This window comes from Lampetra planeri, chromosome 5 (assembly GCF_965212315.1).
Source record: "Lampetra planeri chromosome 5, kcLamPlan1.2.h2, whole genome shotgun sequence".
NCBI classification, from domain to species: domain Eukaryota; kingdom Metazoa; phylum Chordata; class Hyperoartia; order Petromyzontiformes; family Petromyzontidae; genus Lampetra; species Lampetra planeri.
In genome coordinates this window covers 16,756,902-16,779,676 of record NC_136111.1, presented here as the reverse complement: position 1 = coordinate 16,779,676, position 22,775 = coordinate 16,756,902, and the positions used below count along the sequence as shown (strand labels likewise).

At 56.1% G+C, this 22,775-nt stretch overlaps 1 protein-coding gene across 1 annotated transcript in view; it reads right to left on the bottom strand.

Annotated features, from left to right (window-relative positions):
* Nucleotides 1-21,264, bottom strand: part of LOC144719028 (ras-related protein Rab-37-like) — a 28,355-nt gene extending 7,091 nt beyond the window's left edge. The window contains exons 1-8 of the mRNA XM_078594760.1: nucleotides 20,916-21,264; nucleotides 16,161-16,271; nucleotides 11,945-11,986; nucleotides 8,226-8,292; nucleotides 2,944-2,996; nucleotides 2,095-2,160; nucleotides 1,246-1,302; nucleotides 322-398 (exon numbers count right to left, since the gene is read on the bottom strand). Of these exons, the coding sequence (XP_078450886.1) occupies nucleotides 322-398; nucleotides 1,246-1,302; nucleotides 2,095-2,160; nucleotides 2,944-2,996; nucleotides 8,226-8,292; nucleotides 11,945-11,986; nucleotides 16,161-16,271; nucleotides 20,916-21,158 (716 nt within the window). The 5' untranslated portion in view covers nucleotides 21,159-21,264. The remainder of the gene's footprint in view (nucleotides 1-321; nucleotides 399-1,245; nucleotides 1,303-2,094; nucleotides 2,161-2,943; nucleotides 2,997-8,225; nucleotides 8,293-11,944; nucleotides 11,987-16,160; nucleotides 16,272-20,915) is intronic.
* Between the last annotated feature and the right edge of the window lie 1,511 nt (nucleotides 21,265-22,775).

The window sequence follows — 22,775 nt, the reverse complement described above, 5'->3', positions numbered from 1 at the left end:
AGTTAACGCGCCGCGCTACGAACCCGGCGACTGGAGTTCAATTCCTGCTCACGGCCAACACCGGTGACGATCTGAACCGGTCCTGTGCCTCCCCTAGGTAGACTCAGCCTCAAATAAGTACCTGGTGAGGTGTGTAAAAACATCACCACTGGAGTGACAAAGGCAGCCGGGGGTGGTGTTGGCCACCCACCCCCTCGTGTGCTGTTCTAGCCTTCATAGGTGCTCGCTAACAGCACTTGCCCCAACAGTCTGTGAAGGCTATACGGGGGGGGGGGGGGGTCTTTGTGTGCATGTACGTGCATTGCTCGCGCTGCCACTCACTTGGCCAGGGCCATGAATGCCAGCTCCACGTTGAGGCCGCTCCGTGCGCTTGTCTCCATGAACGGCACCTTGCATTCCTGGGGTGGGGGCACGCGGGTGGCAGGGGGTGGGGAGACCGTATAGAGGCGTGACGCAAAGGTCGCAAACGGGTTTTGATTCCTTACCCGTACCCGTACCCGGCCGCACCAGGATCGCAAACGGGTACCCGTACCCATACCCGGCCGGGTATGGGTACGGGTACCCGTACGCTACCCGTACCTGTACCCTACCCGAAATGAGTGACAAACGGTTACTCACCGGTGACTCACGGCCTACCCTACCCGATACCCAGCTACCCGTACCCAGCCGGGTACGGGTAGCCGGGTATCGGGTAGGGTACGGGTATCGGGTACCCGGTTGCGACCTCTGGCGTGACGGCATGGGCGTTTTGGCTGAGTGTCTGCGTTAGTGAGTGGAGGAGTAGTTTGGTGGTTGACTGAGTTATTGAGTAGAGGAGTGGGTGAGTTGGTGATTGAGTGAATGGAGGAATTAGTGAATGGGTTGTGTGGGTGCTTGAGTAAGCAAATGCATCGGTGGATGGGTGAATGGGCGAGCGGGTGAGCGAGTGAGAAAGCGAGCGAGCCAATGAGCGAGCGAGCGAGCCAGTAAGCGCACAAATAAGTGTGCTGGCGGGTGCGCGCGCGCGCGCGTCTGCAAGTGACCGATTGCACGTGTTGAGTCCGCGAGAAGGTGAACAACAGGTGGGCGAAGCGCAGACAGGCGAGCGCGGGGGGCCCCCGTAGGGACCAGAGGGCAGCCTTTGAGGCTCCCTAATCCCGAGCGCTCCACCGCTAATGCTCGGCGCCGAGTGCCGCGCGTGAATTATGCACGAGAGCAGAGTGGCTTTGAGAGTGGCTAAACGCCGGGAGCGCGGGGATCGGTCACCTTGGCGAGCCTCTCCCCATCCTCCAGGCGAACCACGCGTTGCCCGCCCAGGTCAGCCTGCGTTGGGGCGAGGTGGTGGGTGGGGCGGGGCGGGGCGGGGGGGGCGAGGGAGTGGAGCAAGAATCAGAACCACAAGTGCGCAGTCTTTGTAACCAGCGCTCTGTTGTGTCAGTCAGTCCGGCGCGCACACACACACACACTTCCGGCCTGAGGCTCACCACCATCGCAACCACCACCGCATTGCTGCTCACTGTAAAAGGCTGTTATACCGTGCAGCTCACATAACAACCAACACACCAAGGCACACGTAGCATAGCATCACACTAACACGCATAGCTCAACACACAGCGTAACACACAGCACACCACAGCACGTAGCATAGCACTCCATGTACACACATTGCGTAGCACATGGCCCACCACATAGCCTCCCAGCTGCAGCCTATGGCATCACCCCTCACCCCCGCCCCCCGCCCCTCACCCCTCGCCCTTCACCCCCGCCCCTCACCCCCGCCCCTCACCCCTCGCCCCTCACCCCTAGCCCTTCACCCCCGCCCCTCGCCTTTCACCCCTCACCCCTCGCCCTTCACCCCCGCCCCTCACCCCTCACCCCTCGCCCCTCACCCCTAGCCCTTCACCCCCGCCCCTCGCCTTTCACCCCTCACCCCTCGCCCTTCACCCCCGCCCCTCACCCCTCACCCCTCACCCCTCGCCCTTCACCCCCGCCCCTCACCTCTCACCCCTCACCCCTCGCCCTTCACCCCCGCCCCTCACCTCTCACCCCTCACCCCTCACCCCTCGCCCCTCACCCCTCACCCTTCACCCCTCGCCCTTCACCCCCGCCCCTCACCTTGTTGCCGATGAGCATCAGGACCACGTTGCTGTCTGCAAAATTCTGAACCTCCGTCAGCCAAGACTACACACACAGGGCGCACGCACGGAACACACGTACAGGACACGTGACTTCCTACGACCACTGCTGAAATCACACACACATAAAATGGTGCCTATTTTACTTAGCCTGTGGAGATGATGGGCTGCAAAGTTAACCTCACGAGGAATTCGATATTAAAAACTTCTAAGTGAAAATCTCTCCCTCTGCCACAGTTCTACCCAGCCAGAATATTGAAGGTGATTATGATTATGGGAAGATGATTGATAATGATGATGATTCATTTGATCAAAACGATGATGAATTTTATTACGACAATGATGATTATGATTAAAGATGATAATTTGATGATGATGATGATTTTCAATGTCGGCAGTGATTGTTATCGATAACCATAATGATAATAATAATGATGACCATGATAATTGTTTTTTTTACCCTTCTATTTGGCAACAAAACTGACACCTTTTTACAAGGAGTCATGTTTGCATAGACCGCAATACCTGCAGTCATAATACAAACAAAAGACATAACTCTGATAATGTGCACTGTCCTTGAAGTTGATTGGTCCACACCCGAGACAGCTTTCCTTAGAGCCTAGTCTCACATGGGTTGGACCAGATGACGCCAAAAGGCGCCTTTTGGCGGGGTAAAAAAAAACAATTATCATATTTTTACTGGCAAATGAGGTTCCCATAGTAATGATGACCATGTTGGTGATTCTCAATAACGACGATGACAGTTGCCGATGACGGCGACAATAAAAGATGATTCCAAGCTGACTTCATCACACGCGCACACACTCACCCGCACGTTCTCGAACGACGCTCTGTTGGACACGTCGTAGCACAGGAGCAGAGCTGCAGCAGGGGCAGCAGCAGGGGCAGCAGGAAGATGAAGATGGGCAGGAGGGACACAAGAATCAGAGAGGGTGGTCAGGACAAGCATTTCAACGCAAGGATGCTCACATTCCGTTTACGTTGCGTCCCAGTAAAACATGCACGTGTCGGACTAACGTTGGGCTAACGTCGTTACACCATCGTTGAACCAACGATGGTCCAGCGTTGGTCCACGTTCGCTGGGATGATCGCCCATCAGCTGTCATCAGGAAAGGAATGTGGCTCTGACCACGGCCACGAGCACCGCCGTGAGTGTGCACCACGCGGCATTATAAATGTAGATGTATGGGGAACGGTAGTGCAGCGGTTGGAGACCTCCGCTGCGAACGTGGCAACCCGAGATCGATTCCCGCGAACGGCCAACCACCAGTGGCGATTACCTAAACCAGTCCTAGGCCTCAGCCTGCAATGACTACCTGGTGCAGTGTGTAAACATTGCCACTCGGGAGACAAAGGTTGCCGAGTTTGATACCGGCCATCCGCCCCCCACCCCACACTCCACCCCACCCTCGTGTGCCGTACCGGCCTCAATAGGTGCTCGCTAACAGCAAGTGCTTGAAGTCTAACAGGCTTCACGGGGTACAATTGTCGTTGTTGTGTTCTGCACGTGCCGTGAGGTGGTACACATGTGCGTGGTGTGGTGATGTGCGTGGTGCTGTGTGTGGTGTGGTGCTGTGTGTGGTGCTGTGTGTGGTGATGTGCTGTGTGTGGTGTGGTGCTGTGTGTGGTGTGGTGCTGTGTGTGGTGTGGTGCTGTGTGTGGTGTGGTGCTGTGCGTGGTGTGGTATTGTGTGTGGTGTGGTGCTGTGTGTGGCGTGGTGCTGTGCGTGGTGTGGTGCTGTGCGTGGTGTGGTGCTGTGCGTGGTGTGGTGCTGTGCGTGGTACTGTGTGTGGTGCTGTGTGTGGTGCTGTGTGTGGTGCTGTGTGTGGTGATGTGCTGTGTGTGGTGTGGTGTGGTGCTGTGTGTGGTGTGGTGCTGTGTGTGGTGTGGTGCTGTGTGTGGTGTGGTGCTGTGTGTGGTGTGGTGCTGTGTGTGGTGTGGTGTTGTGTGTGGTGTGGTGCTGTGTGTGGTGTGGTGCTGTGTGTGGTGTGGTGCTGTGCGTGGTGTGGTGCTGTGCGTGGTGTGGTGCTGTGCGTGGTACTGTGTGTGGTGCTGTGTGTGGTGCTGTGTGTGGTGCTGTGTGTGGTGATGTGCTGTGTGTGGTGTGGTGTGGTGCTGTGTGTGGTGTGGTGCTGTGTGTGGTGTGGTGCTGTGTGTGGTGTGGTGCTGTGTGTGGTGTGGTGCTGTGTGTGGTGTGGTGTTGTGTGTGGTGTGGTGCTGTGTGTGGTGTGGTGCTGTGTGTGGTGTGGTGCTGTGTGTGGTGCTGTGTGTGGTGATGTGCTGTGTGTGGTGTGGTGCTGTGTGTGGTGTGATGATGTGTGTGGTGTGGTGCTGTGTGTGGTGTGGTGCTGTGTGTGGTGTGGTGCTGTGTGTGGTGTGGTGCTGTGTGTGGTGTGGTATTGTGTGTGGTGTGGTGCTGTGTGTGGTGTGGTGCTGTGCGTGGTGTGGTGCTGTGCGTGGTGTGGTGCTGTGCGTGGTGTGGTGCTGTGTGTGGTGTGGTGCTGTGTGTGGTGTGGTGCTGTGTGTGGTGTGGTGCTGTGTGTGGTGTGGTGCTGTGCGTGGGTGGTACTGTGTGTGGTGTGGTATTGTGTGTGGTGTGGTGCTGTGTGTGGTGTGGTGCTGTGTGTGGTGTGGTGCTGTGTGTGGTGTGGTGCTGTGTGTGGTGTGGTGCTGTGTGTGGTGTGGTGCTGTGTGTGGTGCTGTGTGTGGTGTGGTGTGGTGTTGTGCGTGGTGTGGTGCTGTGTGTGGTGCTGTGTGTGGTGTGGTGATGTGCGTGGTGTGGTGCCGTGCGTGGTGTGGTGATGTGCGTGGTGCTGTGTGTGGTGTGGTGCTGTGTGTGGTGCTGTGTGTGGTGATGTGCTGTGTGTGGTGTGGTGCTGTGTGTGGTGTGGTGCTGTGTGTGGTGTGGTGCTGTGTGTGGTGTGGTGCTGTGTGTGGTGTGGTGCTGTGCGTGGTGTGGTATTGTGTGTGGTGTGGTGCTGTGTGTGGCGTGGTGCTGTGCGTGGTGTGGTGCTGTGCGTGGTGTGGTGCTGTGCGTGGTGTGGTGCTGTGCGTGGTGCTGTGTGTGGTGCTGTGTGTGGTGCTGTGTGTGGTGATGTGCTGTGTGTGGTGTGGTGTGGTGCTGTGTGTGGTGTGGTGCTGTGTGTGGTGTGGTGCTGTGTGTGGTGTGGTGCTGTGTGTGGTGTGGTGCTGTGTGTGGTGTGGTGTTGTGTGTGGTGTGGTGCTGTGTGTGGTGTGGTGCTGTGTGTGGTGTGGTGCTGTGCGTGGTGTGGTGCTGTGCGTGGTGTGGTGCTGTGCGTGGTACTGTGTGTGGTGCTGTGTGTGGTGCTGTGTGTGGTGCTGTGTGTGGTGATGTGCTGTGTGTGGTGTGGTGTGGTGCTGTGTGTGGTGTGGTGCTGTGTGTGGTGTGGTGCTGTGTGTGGTGTGGTGCTGTGTGTGGTGTGGTGCTGTGTGTGGTGTGGTGTTGTGTGTGGTGTGGTGCTGTGTGTGGTGTGGTGCTGTGCGTGGTGTGGTGCTGTGCGTGGTGTGGTGCTGTGCATGGTGTGGTATTGTGTGTGGTGTGGTGCTGTGTGTGGTGCTGTGTGTGGTGATGTGCTGTGTGTGGTGTGGTGCTGTGTGTGGTGTGATGATGTGTGTGGTGTGGTGCTGTGTGTGGTGTGGTGCTGTGTGTGGTGTGGTGCTGTGTGTGGTGTGGTGCTGTGTGTGGTGTGGTATTGTGTGTGGTGTGGTGCTGTGTGTGGTGTGGTGCTGTGCGTGGTGTGGTGCTGTGCGTGGTGTGGTGCTGTGCGTGGTGTGGTGTTGTGCGTGGTGTGGTGTTGTGCGTGGTGTGGTGCTGTGTGTGGTGTGGTGCTGTGTGTGGTGTGGTGCTGTGTGTGGTGTGGTGCTGTGCGTGGTGTGGTGTTGTGCGTGGTGTGGTGCTGTGTGTGGTGTGGTGCTGTGTGTGGTGTGGTGCTGTGCGTGGTGTGGTGTTGTGCGTGGTGTGGTGCTGTGCGTGGTGTGGTGCTGTGCGTGGTGTGGTGCTGTGCGTGGTGTGGTGTTGTGCGTGGTGTGGTGCTGTGTGTGGTGTGGTGCTGTGTGTGGTGTGGTGCTGTGTGTGGTGTGGTGCTGTGTGTGGTGTGGTGCTGTGCGTGGGTGGTACTGTGTGTGGTGTGGTATTGTGTGTGGTGTGGTGCTGTGTGTGGTGTGGTGCTGTGTGTGGTGTGGTGCTGTGTGTGGTGTGGTGCTGTGTGTGGTGTGGTGCTGTGTGTGGTGTGGTGCTGTGTGTGGTGCTGTGTGTGGTGTGGTGCTGTGTGTGGTGTGGTGTTGTGCGTGGTGTGGTGCTGTGTGTGGTGCTGTGTGTGGTGTGGTGATGTGCGTGGTGTGGTGCCGTGTGTGGTGTGGTGCTGTGTGTGGTGATGTGTGTGGTGTGGTGCTGTGTGTGGTGTGGTGCTGTGTGTGGTGTGGTGCTGTGTGTGGTGTGGTGATGTGCGTGGTGTGGTGATGTGCGTGGTGTGGTGCTGTGTGTGGTGTGGTGATGTGCGTGGTGTGGTGATGTGCGTGGTGTGGTGCTGTGCGTGGTGTGGTGCTGTGCGTGGTGTGGTGCTGTGCGTGGTGTGGTGATGTGCGTGGTGTGGTGCTGTGTGTGGTGTGGTGCTGTGTGTGGTGTGGTGCTGTGTGTGGTGTGGTGCTGTGTGTGGTGTGGTGCTGTGTGTGGTGTGATGCTGTGTGTGGTGTGGTGCTGTGTGTGGTGTGGTGATGTGCGTGGTGTGGTGTTGTGTGTGGTGTGGTGCTGTGTGTGGTGTGGTGCTGTGTGTAGTGTGGTGTGGTGCTGTGCGTGGTGTGGTGCTGTGTGTGGTGTGGTGCTGTGCGTGGTGTGGTGTTGTGTGTGGTGTGGTGCTGTGCGTGGTGTGGTGCTGTGCGTGGTGTGGTGTTGTGTGTGGTGTGGTGCTGTGCGTGGTGTGGTGCTGTGCGTGGAGCGGTGCTGTGTGTGGTGTGGTGCTGTGCGTGGTGTGGTGCTGTGCGTGGTGTGGTGCTGTGCGTGGTGTGGTGTTGTGTGTGGTGTGGTGCTGTGCGTGGTGTGGTGTTGTGTGTGGTGTGGTGCTGTGCGTGGTGTGGTGCTGTGCGTGGAGCGGTGCTGTGTGTGGTGTGGTGCTGTGCGTGGAGCGGTGCTGTGTGTGGTGTGGTGCTGTGCGTGGTGTGGTGTTGTGTGTGGTGTGGTGCTGTGCGTGGTGTGGTGCTGTGCGTGGTGTGGTGTTGTGTGTGGTGTGGTGCTGTGCGTGGTGTGGTGCTGTGCGTGGTGTGGTGTTGTGTGTGGTGTGGTGCTGTGCTGTGTGTGGTGCTGTGTGTGGTGATGTGCTGTGTGTGATGTGGTGCTGTGTGTGGTGTGGTGCTGTGCGTGGTGTGGTGTTGTGTGTGATGTGGTGCTGTGTGTGGTGTGGTGCTGTGCGTGGTGTGGTGTTGTGTGTGGTGTGGTGCTGTGTGTGGTGTGGTGTTGTGTGTGGTGTGGTGCTGTGCGTGGTGTGGTGTTGTGTGTGGTGTGGTGCTGTGCGTGGTGTGGTGCTGTGCGTGGTGTGGTGTTGTGTGTGGTGTGGTGCTGTGCGTGGTGTGGTGCTGTGCGTGGTGTGGTGTTGTGTGTGGTGTGGTGCTGTGCGTGGTGTGGTGCTGTGTGTGGTGTGGTGTTGTGTGTGGTGTGGTGCTGTGTGTGGTGTGGTGTTGTGTGTGGTGTGGTGCTGTGTGTGGTGTGGTGCTGTGCGTGGTGTAGTGTTGTGTGTGGTGTGGTGCTGTGTGTGGTGTGGTGCTGTGCGTGGTGTAGTGTTGTGTGTGGTGTGGTGCTGTGTGTGGTGTGGTGCTGTGCATGGTGTGGTGCTGTGTGTGGTGTGGTGCTGTGCGTGGAGCGGTGCTGTGCGTGGTGTGGTGTGGTGCTGTGCGTGGTGTGGTGTGGTGATGTGCGTGGTGTGGTGCTGTGTGTGGTGTGGTGCTGTGTGTGGTGTGGTGCTGTGCATGGTGTGGTGCTGTGTGTGGTGTGGTGCTGTGCGTGGAGCGGTGCTGTGCGTGGTGTGGTGTGGTGCTGTGCGGTGTGTGGTGTGGTGTTTGGTGCCGTTGGGTCGTTACCGTCGGCGTCGCGGTAGTACGCGTGGGTTACACTGCGGAATCTCTCCTGGCCGGCGGTGTCCCAGATCTGGTGCACACCACACCACGACAATCAATACCACACCACAACAATCAATACCACAACAATCAATACCACACCACGACAATCAATACCACACCACAACAATCAATACCACACCACAACAATCAATACCACAACAATCCATACCACACCACGACAATCAATACCACACCACAACAATCAATACCACAACAATCAATACCACACCACAACAATCAATACCACACCACAACAATCAATACCACACCACAACAATCAATACCACACCACGACAATCAATACCACACCACAACAATCAATACCACAACAATCCATACCACACCACGACAATCAATACCACACCACAACAATCAATACCACAACAATCAATACCACACCACAACAATCAATACCACACCACAACAATCAATACCACACCACGACAATCAATACCACACCACAACAATCAATACCACACCACAACAATCAATACCACACCACAACAATCAATACCACACCACAACAATCAATACCACACCACGACAATCAATACCACACCACGACAACCAATACCACACCACAACAATCAATACCACGACAATCAATACCACACCACGACAATCAATACCACACCACGACAATCAATACCACACCACGACAATCAATACCACACCACGACAATCAATACCACAACAATCAATACCACACCACGACAATCAATACCACACCACGACAATCAATACCACACCACAACAATCAATACCACAACAATCAATACCACACCACGACAATCAATACCACACCACGACAATCAATACCACACCACGACAATCAATACCACACCACAACAACCAATACCACACCACAACAATCAATACCACAACAATCAATACCACACCACAACAACCAATACCACACCACAACAATCAATACCACAACAATCAATACCACACCACAACAATCAATACCACACCACAACAATCAATACCACAACAATCAATACCACACCACAACAACCAATACCACACCACAACAATCAATACCACGACAATCAATACCACACCACGATAATCAATACCACACCACGACAATCAATACCACGCCACGACAATCAATACCACCCCACAACAATCAATACTGCACCACAACAATCAATACCACAACAATCAATACCACACCACAACAACCAATACCACACCACAACAATCAATACCACAACAATCAATACCACACCACGACAATCAATACCACACCACGATAATCAATACCACACCACGACAATCAATACCACGCCACGACAATCAATACCACCCCACAACAATCAATACTGCACCACAACAATCAATACCTCCCAACAACAATCAATACCTCCCCATAACAATCAATACCAGAGCACAGCAATCCACTCCACAACCATCAATACCACCCCACAGCCATCAATACCACCCCATGGCAATCCACTCCACAACCATCAATACCACCCCACAACCATCAATACCACCCCATGGCAATCCACTCCACAACCATCAATACCACCCCACAGCCATCAATACCACCCCATAGCAATCCACTCCACAACCATCAATACCACCCCACAGCCATCAATACCACCCCATAGCAATCCACTCCACAACAATCAATACCACCCCACAGCCATCAATACCACCCCATGGCAATCCACTCCACAACCATCAATACCACCCCACAGCCATCAATACCACCCCATGGCAATCCACTCCACAACAATCAATACCACCCCACAGCCATCAATACCACCCCATGGCAATCCACTCCACAACAATCAATACCACCCCACAGCCATCAATACCACCCCATGGCAATCCACACCACAATGATCAACACCAGCCCACAGGAATCCTCATACCACACCACGACAATTCACACTGCGACATCACATTCACAACAATTCACACTGCGACATCACATTCACAACAATTCACACTGCAACATCACATTCACAACAATTCACACTGCAACATCACATTCACAACATTTCACACCGCCGCAGTGCAAACCACTACTCTTACCAATCAACATCACCTCTAGATCCACTCCGCTCCAATGCACACCCCCCCACACCACACCACACCACCGCACACTCCTTGTTCTCCGTTAACCGGCGATCATCGGTCACGGGGCCGACATCACCAGGGCCGGGGATAATGTTCGGCAAAGCCACTCAGCCGAGGCCGAGTCAATGAATCATCGGCCTGGGCAGAGGAGCCATTACCCGGATCGATCCCTCGCACGCCATCATTTTAGAGACACTATAAACGAGGCCTCGCTGCCGACTCCATAAACACCGCGCTCAGTGTGCAACGGTGTGTGCACGTGCGTGCTCGTGTGTGTGCTTGTGTGTGTATATATAGAACAGGGTAAATGGCGGCGTGGACGGCAGGACACCCCCATAAAACACGACGTGCAAGGCCCACGGCTTGCGATCAACGACTCCCGCACAGTGAGAGGCCAAGCGGGACTCCACCAAGCTGCTCTATGCAGCTGGACACTAGCCCTGACCCTTGCCCTGACCCTAGCCCTGACCCTAGCCTTGACCCTGACCCTAGGCTTGACCCTGACCCTAGCCCTAGCCCTGACCCTAGCCCTGACCCTGACCCTAGCCCTAGCCCTGACCCTAGCCCTGACCCTAGCCCGGACCCTAGCCCGGACCCTAGCCCTGACCCTAGCCCTGACCCTAGCCCTGACCCTCGCCCTGACCCTGACCCTAGCCCGGACCCTAGCCCGGACCCTAGCCCTGACCCTGACCCTAGCCCTGACCCTAGCCCTGACCCTCGCCCTGACCCTAGCCCTGACCCTAGCCCTGACCTTGACCCTAGCCCTGACCCTCGCCCTGACCCTCGCCCTGACCCTGACCCTAGCCCTGACACTAGCCCTGACCCTAGTCCTGACCCTAACCCTGACCCTGATACAAGTCCTCAAGCTGAACCTCGCCTTAATCATAACCCGAGCCCTATCTCTAGCACCAACCCTTCGCCCAAACAACAATAGCCAACCAGATATTGATACTATCTCGAGTGCTGACTTTAATCCAGACTCTAACCACAATAGGAAACCAAACCGTAAGGCTCGCACTAATCACACGAACAACCCAATCCGACCCTAGCCCTAACCCAAGCCCTAGTCTCTAGTCTGCCACAAGCTCTAATCCTAACCATTAAATTAGCCCTAATCCTATTCCTAACCCCTAAGTCTAACTATAACCCTCACCACAAAATGGCCAACCAAACCTCGAACGCGATCCCCTCCGATGCGACCCACACTTTCACCGTCAAACATTAAACCTTTCCAATCAGACAGCCAATCAACCGAGAGCATGGCCCTATAATCCAAACAACGCAAAGCAATTGAACCCCCCCCCACCCCCGTTCCCCGCTAACCCTGGGCGAAGGAACAGACGCCGTCCGAACAAAACAGCGCGCGGCGGCTCTAAGTGAGCAGGAGCGAGAGAAAGGAGAGAGAATGATTCCACTTAGGGTGGTTTATGAGGTGGCCTCGAGGAACCCCCACCCCTCGCCCCCACCGCCTGTCAGCACAGCAGCGCCACTGCCTTAACGAAGCTAAATGAGCACAGAATAACCTCCTCTGCGGGGAGGGCCCGAGCGGGCAGCCTCGCTGTGGGTTACCGTGGCGACGGGGTTACCTGGAGTTTCACCTTGATGTCATCGATGGTCACGACCTTGTTCTGAGGACGGGGACGGACGGGACGAGATGCACACGTGCGTATGTACACGAATGTACGTACGTACAGACAGACATGCACACGCGCGCATATACACGCACCACGGACATGTACAGACATATACACTGATATTGACATATGCATACATATACACACACACATATACAGATGTGTATGTACACTAATATATATGCACACGCATGTAGACATATACACGTGCACAGTTATAGACACATACACGTGCGGACACATCACAGGTACACATACATTTCAGACAAACACGCGAAAACAGACACACGCACACATATACATGTACACGTATACACATACAGACACACACGAATACAGACGCGTATACATATACAAATCCATGAATACACACGCACGTATATGTACATACATACAGGCACACACAAAACAAATCAACACACGCACACACACGTTCACGCAAAAACACAGGCACACGCACAGAGAAACACACACACAGGTCACCCAGTTAGTCTCATAGGCCATCGGTGTAAGTGTTGTTAGGGGTCACCGATGAAGCACAGTATATAGCACGGCAAAGGCATGCTTGTGACCAGACCCACGCGTTGCAAGCCACACTGCACCAGGTGCTCATTGAGAGCCGATCTAACCAAGCTAAGGTTCCTCATCACAGGCCCCTGACGTTGTGACAGACCATGAACTGCTGTGTTGCAGTGTGTGACACTCTGCCACGCCAGCGCACACATGCACACACGGGGCACAAACGCACGCACACAAAACCACACAGGGCCCATCCGTTCTGGCGTATTGTCATAAGACGAGGGCTGTTAGCAAACACTACACCGATACACATGGGACACAGGCTAAGACGACAGAGACCCCTATATCGATGTTAAGACAGTGCTGTTAGCAAGCAGTGCACGTACACATAAAGGCAAAGATCCCCCCCGTATAACCTTAACACACTGTTGGGGCAAGTGCTGTTAATGAGCACCTATGAAAGGCCGGCAGGGCACACAAGGGGGTAGGTGCGTGACCAGCAGCACGCACCGGGTACTCGTTTAAGGCCGAGTCGACGTAGGGGAGGTCCAAGGCAGGTTCATATATTCGTCACTGATGTGGGCTGTGAGCGGGAATGGAACTTGGCTTGCCAGGTTCGTAGCAAAGCACGCTCACCGTTACACTACCCCCCCAGACACACACACAAGCACATAGACACTGACACACACAGATATACAAAGACCTCCTGTATAGCTTTCACAGATTTTGGGGCAAGTGCTGTTCGTGAGCTGCTATTAAGGTTGGCAGGGTAAGTGACGGGGTGGGTTGCCAACAACACACCCGGCCGCTTTTGACTCTCAAATGCCACTCTTTACACACTTTACACACTGAAGGCTGAGTCGATCGAGGGGAGGTCCAACACGAGTTAAGATAATCGTCACTGGTGGTGTTGGTCGTGAGCGGGAATTGAAATTGGGTTGCCGGGTTTGTAGCGCAGTGCGCTTACCACTGCGCCACCGCTCCCCACACACAGACATATGCACACTGTGAGACACACACACGCATGCACGTATACAACGACAAAGATCCCCCATATAGCCAGAACAAAATGTTGGGGAAAGTGTTGCTAGCATAGCACCTATGAAGGCCGACAAGGCACACGAGGAGGTGGGGTGGCCAGCACCACGCCCGGCCGCCTATTCCTTCCTAGTGGCGATGTTTACACACCGCACCAGGTACTCATTTGAGGCTGAATCGACCTAGGGGTGGCCCAGGACCGGTTCAGATAATCATCACTGGTGTTGGCCGTGAGCGGGAATCGAACCCGGATCGCCGGGTTCATAGCGCAGCGCGCTAATCGCTACACTAGCGCTCCCCACAGACACACAGACAGACACAAACACACAATCCAAGCATTCGCACACCAGTGTGCACACCCAGCACACCAGTGTAAAAAAAAACAAGTAAGCGCACAATGGGGTACAGTGTTCGTAGAGCAAAGGAGACCTGCATTAAAGAATTTAAACACCGCTTAGGGTCACTTACAGCTGGGTGGACACCTCAGGTTTTTAACGAATCCCATCTGTATTCATCAAGGATAACGAGCAAATGACGAATTACAGCGCGTTTGCGGAGGAACGGCTGTCGCTCAACACAGGCCATTAGAAAGCCAGAGGATGAATCCGTGATGTATACAGAGCACCAAATTGCGAATGCCGTAAAATAGGTGTTTCAGGCCCAATTAAGGTTATCCTGGGCGTGAGCTTGCCCACACAAGAGGTTATGGAAGAGGAATCGACAGTGATAATAACGATTGTGAATTCATGCTCGATCCCATGCTCAAACCCATGCTCAAAAGCTCCATGTGATGTTGTACGCCCACATCTGTGTGTCCGCGAGCGAGTGATTATGCACGCATGTGTGTTTGTCTGCGTGTGTAAGGTGGAGGAGTGGCAGGCGACCCAAGTTCGATTCCCACTCATGATCAACATCGGTGGAAAATAATTTAGATGGTTCTGGCCATTCCCTTGATCGAACTAAGGCCTCAAAAATGAGCACCTGGTGCAGTGTGTAAAAATCAGCGCTGGAGAGAGCATGGTGCTGGTCACACCACCCTTCATGCACTGTGCTGGCATTAACAGGTGCTCACTAACCACACTTGGCCCAACAATCAGTTAGAGGGGGATCTTTGTGTGTGTGTGTGTGCGTGCACTCGTGTGTATATCTATGTGTGTGTGGGTATTTGTGTGCGTGTGTTCGCGTGTGTATAAATGGGCTATTTGTGTGCGTGTGTGTGATCACTCTTTTGTATGTGTGGGTGTGCGAGTTTTGCGTGTGTGTGTGCGCGCGTGCAAATTTGAATGTCTGTCTGCCTCCTTGCGTGTGGGTTGCGCGTGCTTTTGTGCGTGTAAATTCTACGCGTTCATTTGGAACAGTGAGAATATCTGAATGCCTGGCAATGCATATGTGCGCATGCATGCATGACAGCCAAGTGTGGGCATGCGTGGGCGTAAGGGATTTAAACGATGGGTGGGAGGACAGGAGCAGGAACTGCGTCGGTGAGTGTGCGCATGCACACAGGGTGTGCTAACGAGGGAGGGTGGCCGTGTGTGTGTGTGCGCATGTCAGCGTATGGGTGTGTCCGTGCGTGTGCACACAGGATGTGCTAACGAGGGAGGGGTGTGTGGCATTTGTGTGTGTGTTCGTGCCAGTGTGTATGTGTATGTGCCAGTGTGTAAGCGTGTGCACATGCTAGTATGTGTGTGTGTGGGTGCATGTGCAGGAAACTGGTGCATCCGCCAGTGCATGCATGCATGCGTGACGATTACCTGAACCGGTCCCGGGCCTCACCTAGGTCGACTCAGCCTCAAATGAGTACCTGGTGCAGTGTGTAAACATCGCCACTGGGGAGACAAAGGCGGTTGGGCGTGGTGCTGGCCACTCACCCCCTCGTGTGCCGTGCTGGAGCATAGGTGATTGCAAATAGCACTACTCACAAACAGCCTCAACAGCCTGTTAAGGCTATACGGGGGATGTGTGTTTTTTGACGTGTCACTGTGGGTGTGTACTCATGCCTGTCAGTGTGCGAGTGTACATACAAGCACATGTGCGCGTGTCAGGGTGTGTGCGTGTGTGTGCATGTGCGCGTGTCAGGGTGTGTGCATGTGTAGGGAGTGGTGGTGTAGCAGTTAGCAAGCTGCGTTTGGAACCCGGCGACCCGAGTTCCATTCCCACTCACAGCTAACACTAGTGCAGATTATCGGAACAGCTCGTGGGCCTCCCCTAGGTGGACTCAGCCTCAAATGAGTACCTGGTGCGGTGTGTAAACATCTCCACTTGGGAGACAAAGGCGGTCGGGCGTGGTGCTGGCCACCCACCCCCTCGTATGCCGTTCTGGCCTTCATAGGCGCTCGCTAACAGCACTTGCCCAACAGTCTGTTAAGGCTATACGGGGGATCTTTGTCTTTGGGTGTGCATGCACGTATGTATGTGTGTCATGGTGTGTGTGTGTGATTGCATTCTTAGATGCGAGTGAGGTATGGTGTTTGTGTGTTTGTGTGCATTCATGCGGGATATATATAAGTGAATGAATGTGCGTACAATTGTGTGCATCCGTGGTATTTTAACGAGTGGAGAGAAGGTGGAGGGGGGGGGAGTGATTGGTGGCCGGGGGGGGGGGGAGTCTTGCCTTGAAGTCGATGCCGACTGTGGCGATGTAGCTGCCGGACAGGAAGGCACCATCTTTAAAGCGCATGAGCAGACAGGTCTTGCCCACGCCGGAGTCTCCGATCACCATCACCTACAGCACAGCACACAGCACACAAAGCACACATTGAACACAGCACACACAGCAGACATCACAGATAGGTCTTACCCACGCCCGAGTCTCTGATCACCGTCACCTACGGCACACAGCACATATCACGCACATAGTACAAATAACACACACACCCACATCAGACACACAATACACAGCACAGATGATACCACACAGCATGTCACGCAGTACTCAACACGCATTGTTACTGTGTGTGTTTGCGCGTGTGTGTGTGATTGTGTGTGGGAATGTCTCTGTGTGTGTCCGTGTGTTGTGGGGAGTGGTGGCGTAGTGGTTAGCGCACTGCACTACGAACCTGGCTACCCGAGTTCGATTCCCATTCAGGGCCAACATCAATGACGAATATCTGAACTGGTCCTGGGCCTCCCTCCTAAGCATCGCCACTGAGCAGACAAAAGTGACCAGGCACGGTACTAGCCGCACCACCCCTTCGTGTGCTGTGGTGGCCTTCATTGGTGCTCAATCACAGCACTTGCCCCCAACAGTCTGTTAAGGGTTTTGGGGGGGAAGGGGGGGAAGGGGGGGATCTTTGTCTTTTGTTGCAATGTGCGTGCGTGTGTTTGGGAAGTGGTGTCAAGGTGGTTAAGGAAGAACGCTGCTGTACACCTCATTCACCTGGGTTTGATTCCTGGCCACGTGTATTATAAGCAGTCAATGCTGACACCATGGAACGCCTAGGTCGACTTAGCTGGTAAATAACCAGGGGGGTGGGGGGGGGCAACTATTGCCACCTACTTGATATAGAAGGGGGCAGGCTGTTTTGTAAAACTGGGAGGGGGGGGCAGCACCAAAGAATCGGCGGGGTGGGGTGGAATTTAGGTCCCAGTGCCTTCGGGGATCTCCATTGCCATGACAACCGGCCGAGCAGGACGCCATGGAAACGCCGGGCGCCTCGTGACGAGCAACAGCCGGATCTCACCGTCTCTCCTCACCAAGCATCGCCAACTCACCACCGTCACATCACTCACCACCCTCACCACCCTCACATCACTCACCACCCTCACCACCCTCACCACCCTCACATCACTCACCACCCTCACCACCCTCACATCACTCACCACCCTCACCAGCCTCACATCACTCACCACCCTCACCACCCTCACCACCCTTACATCACCACCCTCACCACCCTCACCACCCTCACATCACTCACCACCCTCACCACCCTCACATCACTCACCACCCTCACCACCCTCACCACCCTCACCTCCCTCACATCACTCACCACCTTCACATCACTCACCACCCTTACATCACTCACCACCCTCACCACCTTCACATCACTCACCACCCTCACCACCCTCAACACCCTCACCACCCTCACCACCTTCACATCACTCACCACCCTCACCACCATCACCTCCCTCACATCACCACCCTCACATCACTCACCACCCTCACCACCCTCACCTCCCTCACATCACTCACCACCCTCACCACCTTCACATCACTCACCACCCTCACGTCACTCACCACCCTCACATCACTCACCACCCTCACATCACTCACCACCCTCACGTTACTCACCACCCTCACCACCCTCACCACCCTCACCACCCTCACATCACTCACCACCCTCACCACCCTCACCACCTTCACATCACTCACCACCCTCACCACCCTCACCTCCCTCACATCACTCACCACCTTCACATCACTCACCACCCTCACCACCCTCACCAGCCTCACATCACTCACCACCCTCACCACCCTTACATCACTCACCACCCTCACCACCTTCACATCACTCACCACCCTCACGTCACTCACCACCCTCACATCACTCACCACCCTCACATCACTCACATCACTCACCACCCTCACCACCCTCACCACCCTCACCACCCTCACGTTACTCACCACCCTCACCACCCTCACATCACTCACCACCCTCACCACCCTCACCACCCTCACCACCTTCACATCACTCACCACCCTCACCACCCTCACCACCCTCACCTCCCTCACCTCCCTCACATCACTCACCACCTTCACATCACTCACCACCCTCACCACCCTCACCAGCCTCACATCACTCACCACCCTCACCACCCTTACATCACTCACCACCCTCAACACCCTCACCACCCTCACATCACTCACATCACTCACATCACTCACCACCCTCACATCACTCACCACCCTCACCACCCTCACCACCCTCACATCACTCACATCACTCACATCACTCACCACCCTCACCACCCTCACCAGCCTCACCACCTTCACATCACTCACCACCCTCACATCACTCACATCACTCACATCACTCACCACCCTCACCACCCTCACATCACTCACCACCCTCACCACCCTCACCACCCTCACCTCCCTCACCACCCTCACCACCCTCACCACCTTCACCACCTTCACATCACTCACCACCCTCACCACCCTCACATCACTCACCACCCTCACCACCCTCACATCACTCACATCACTCACATCACTCACCACCCTCACCACCCTCACATCACTCACCACCCTCACCACCCTCACATCACTCACCACCCTCACATCACTCACCACCCTCACATCACTCACCACCCTCACCACCCTCACATCACTCACCACCCTCACCACCCTCACATCACTCACCACCCTCACATCACTCACCACCCTCACCACCCTCACATCACTCACCACCCTCACCACCCTCACATCACTCACCACCCTCACCAGCCTCACATCACTCACCACCCTCACCACCCTCACATCACTCACCACCCTCACCACCCTCACATCACTCACCACCCTCACATCACTCACCACCCTCACCACCCTCACCACCCTCACATCACTCACCACCCTCACCACCCTCACATCACTCACCACCCTGACCACCCTCACCACCCTCACATCACTCACATCACTCACCACCCTCACCTCCCTCACCACCCTCACGTCACTCACATCACTCACATCACTCACCACCCTCACCACCCTCACATCACTCACATCACTCACATCACTCACCACCCTCACCACCCTCACATCACTCACATCACTCACCACCCTCACCACCCTCACCACCCTCACCACCCTCACATCACTCACCACCCTCACATCACTCACCACCCTCACATCACTCACCACCCTCACATCACTCACCACCCTCACATCACTCACCACCCTCACCACCCTCACCACCCTCACATCACTCACATCACTCACCACCCTCACCACCCTCACCAGCCTCACATCACTCACCACCCTCACCACCCTCACCACCCTCACATCACTCACATCACTCACATCACTCACCACCCTCACCACCCTCACCACCCTCACATCACTCACCACCCTCACATCACTCACCACCCTCACATCACTCACCACCCTCACCTCCCTCACCACCCTCACGTCACTCATCACGCTCACCTCCGTAACGTCCCTCATATCCCTAACCTAACTCACATCACTGACGCAACTCACCTCCTCATATCGATCATGTCACTCACCTCATTGAAATAACTGACCTCCCTCACTTCATGTCAATCACCACCTCACTCACATTCCTCACATCATTCACCCCCCCCCCCCATTCCACCTTCCTCACCTCCCACATCCCTCACTTGCCTCCAATTACTCCTATACCTCACGTAACCCACCACCTCACCTCCATCACACACCTCACCTGCTCACACACCCCTCACACCACCCTGGCGTCAATCACCACACTCACCATCCTCACATGGCTCACCACCCTCACCGTCCTCACCTCCCACACACATAACACCCCTCGCATCCATCAAAACTCCCTTACATCCCTCCTCTCGTCTCTCTCATTCCCCGTGCCTCACATCTCAGTCGCAATACATCTCAAACACGCAATGGATCGCTCACAGAGCCACAGTCGTGCCCTGCACGACCCCCTCTGCACAGACCGCCTGTGTAATCATCCCCTGTGGGGCCTCGCTGTACGGACCCTGGTGTTCCCTCCACACGACCCATCTTTATAAACAGACTTTCACGTGAACCCCTGATTGAACCCCCCCCCTTTCCACACGACCCCTCTACACGATCTATCTCTCTTCGCTTAAACTCCCCCACCCCCCACTGTTCAAATGACCCCCACGACCAGCACAGCGTAGGGATGCCTTCATCCAGCAGCGGATTGACAAAGGGATGAACTCTGACATTACTCCGTGCTCCCCATATCACCCCCCCCCCCAACACACATTCACCACCCCCATGACACCTGCGTTGTACGAACTCCCGTGCCCCCCCCCCGTTCACCCCCTGTGCACCACCCCCACCCACTCCCCACCCACTCTCGCATGACCCCTCCACTACCCCCGAGACCCCCCCCCTCCCCATAGCCCACCACATGCACTCCCCCCACCCCCCTAGAATGACTCCTTCACTAACCCCCGTGCCCTCCTCCACCCCCACCCCCTCCAACAACACCGTACCCCCCCCAACACCGTGCCCCACCCCAACAACACCGTGCCCCCCCCCCCAACAACACCGTGCCCCTCCCCAACAACACCGTGCCCCCCCCCCCAACAACACCGTGCCCCCCCCCCCAACAACACCGTGCCCCCCCCCCAACAACACCGTGCCCCCCCCCCCAACAGCACCGTGCCCCCCCCAGCCCCCCACCTTGAATGAGAGGTCAAACGCCTCCTTGGCGCTACCGCTCCGCGATTGGCGCCCAGCGCGAACCCCGTTCGCGCTGCCGCTGCTGCCGCTGCCGCCGCTGCTGCCGATGCTGGCGAGGGGCCCCGCGGGGCCGGAGGCGCCTTTGGGCCTCGGCGAGTGCGTGGACGGGCCGCCGACCCCCGCGGGAACATCCGTGGAGATGCTCCTCTTGCTGCCGAACGGGAGCCGCGCGCGGCGCGACATTTCCTCAAACCACGAGCCGCGCGGTGAGGGGATTGGGGGGTGGGGGGAGTTCTATTCCAGCATGGCAGGGCTGGTGGTGGAGGAGGTGGGGGGTGAGGTGAGGGGGGTGGAGGAGGTGGGGGGTGGAGGAGGTGGGGGGTGGTTAGGTGAGGGGGGGGTGGTTAGGTGAGGGGGGGTGAGGTGAGGGGGGGTGAGGTGAGGGGTGAGGTGAGGGGGGGTGAGGTGGGGGGGGGTGAGGTGGGGGGGGGTGAGGTGGGGGGGTGAGGTGGGGGGGGGTGAGGTGAGGTGGGTGAGGTGGGGGGGGTGAGGTGGGGGGGTGAGGTGGGAGGGGTGAAGTGGGGGGGTGAGGTGGGGGGGAAAGGTGAGGTGAGGGGGGGGATGGTGAGGTGAGAGGGGGGGAAGGTGAGGTGAGGTGTGTGGGGTATAATGGTGAGTGTAAAAGGGTGGGGGAAGAGAGACACGGGGTGAGGATTGGTGAGGCCGGGAAAGACGTCAGTTGACGGGGGCACGTGGGGTGGGAGGGGAGACAGGAACAGGTGAGCAATGATAGACACACAGGTGAGGGAAAAAGGTGAGGTAGTGAGAGCGTTTAGAGTGAGATGCAGTTGAGTGTCAGGCGAACTACACAAGTGTGTGGAGTCGGGTGAGCTTGCGGATGCAGGTGAGAGTGGATAGACGAGCAGGCAGATGGGGACAGCCGTGAGCAATAGCTTCGATGGGGGAATAGGTGAGGAGACAGGTTTGTGGCGTGAGGGACGGTGGCAAGGAACAGGTGGGGACCCGGTAAGAGGAGCAAGGACAGGTTTCAGGAGGAACTGATTTGAGGGACAGATGAGGACACGGTCAAGGAGCTGGGCAGACAGGCGAGCGGGGTGAGCAGCGGTGAGCGGGCACGCGAATCAGGTGAGGAACAGGTGATCGGGAGCCGATCATACGGGAGAGGAGGCCTCAGGGAAAGAGGGTGAGCAGGCAGGTAAATGACGGAGGTGAGTAACAGGTGAGGAGAGGGGTGAGTAACAGGTGAGGAGAGGGGTGAGTAACAGGTGAGGAGAGGGAGCAGTCGGTCTGAGCACAACAGGTGAGGAACAAGATGAGCGCAGACAGCTGATGAGAAGCTGGTGAGGAGCTGGTGAGGAGGAGGAGAGGTGAGCGCGGCTGTGGTGAGGAGGAGGCGCCGCCGCGCCGCGGAAGCGGAGTTCCAGTGAGGACCGGGTAAAGAGGAGCGCGCGCGTGGACTACGTAAACACGTGACGTCACCACGCACGGGCACCAACGTCACGACGCACAGCAATGTTTCGTCGCGCGCGTTTCCTGAGGGACGTGGTCGCGTGACGTCATCACGCACGGGCAATAACGTCACGACGCACAGCAATGTTTCGTCGCCCGTGTCTCCTGAGGGACGTGGTCGCGTGACGTCATCACGCACGGGCATCAACGTCACGACGCACAGCAATGTTTCGTCGCGAGCGTTTCCTAAGGAACGTGAAGGCGTGACGTCATCACGCACGCGAGCTCCGTCAACACGCGCAAGGGGGGAGGGGTTTAAACCGAGCGACGTCGTACGCATGGCTATGACATCACCACGCACGGCTATGACATCACCACGCACATTTTTTT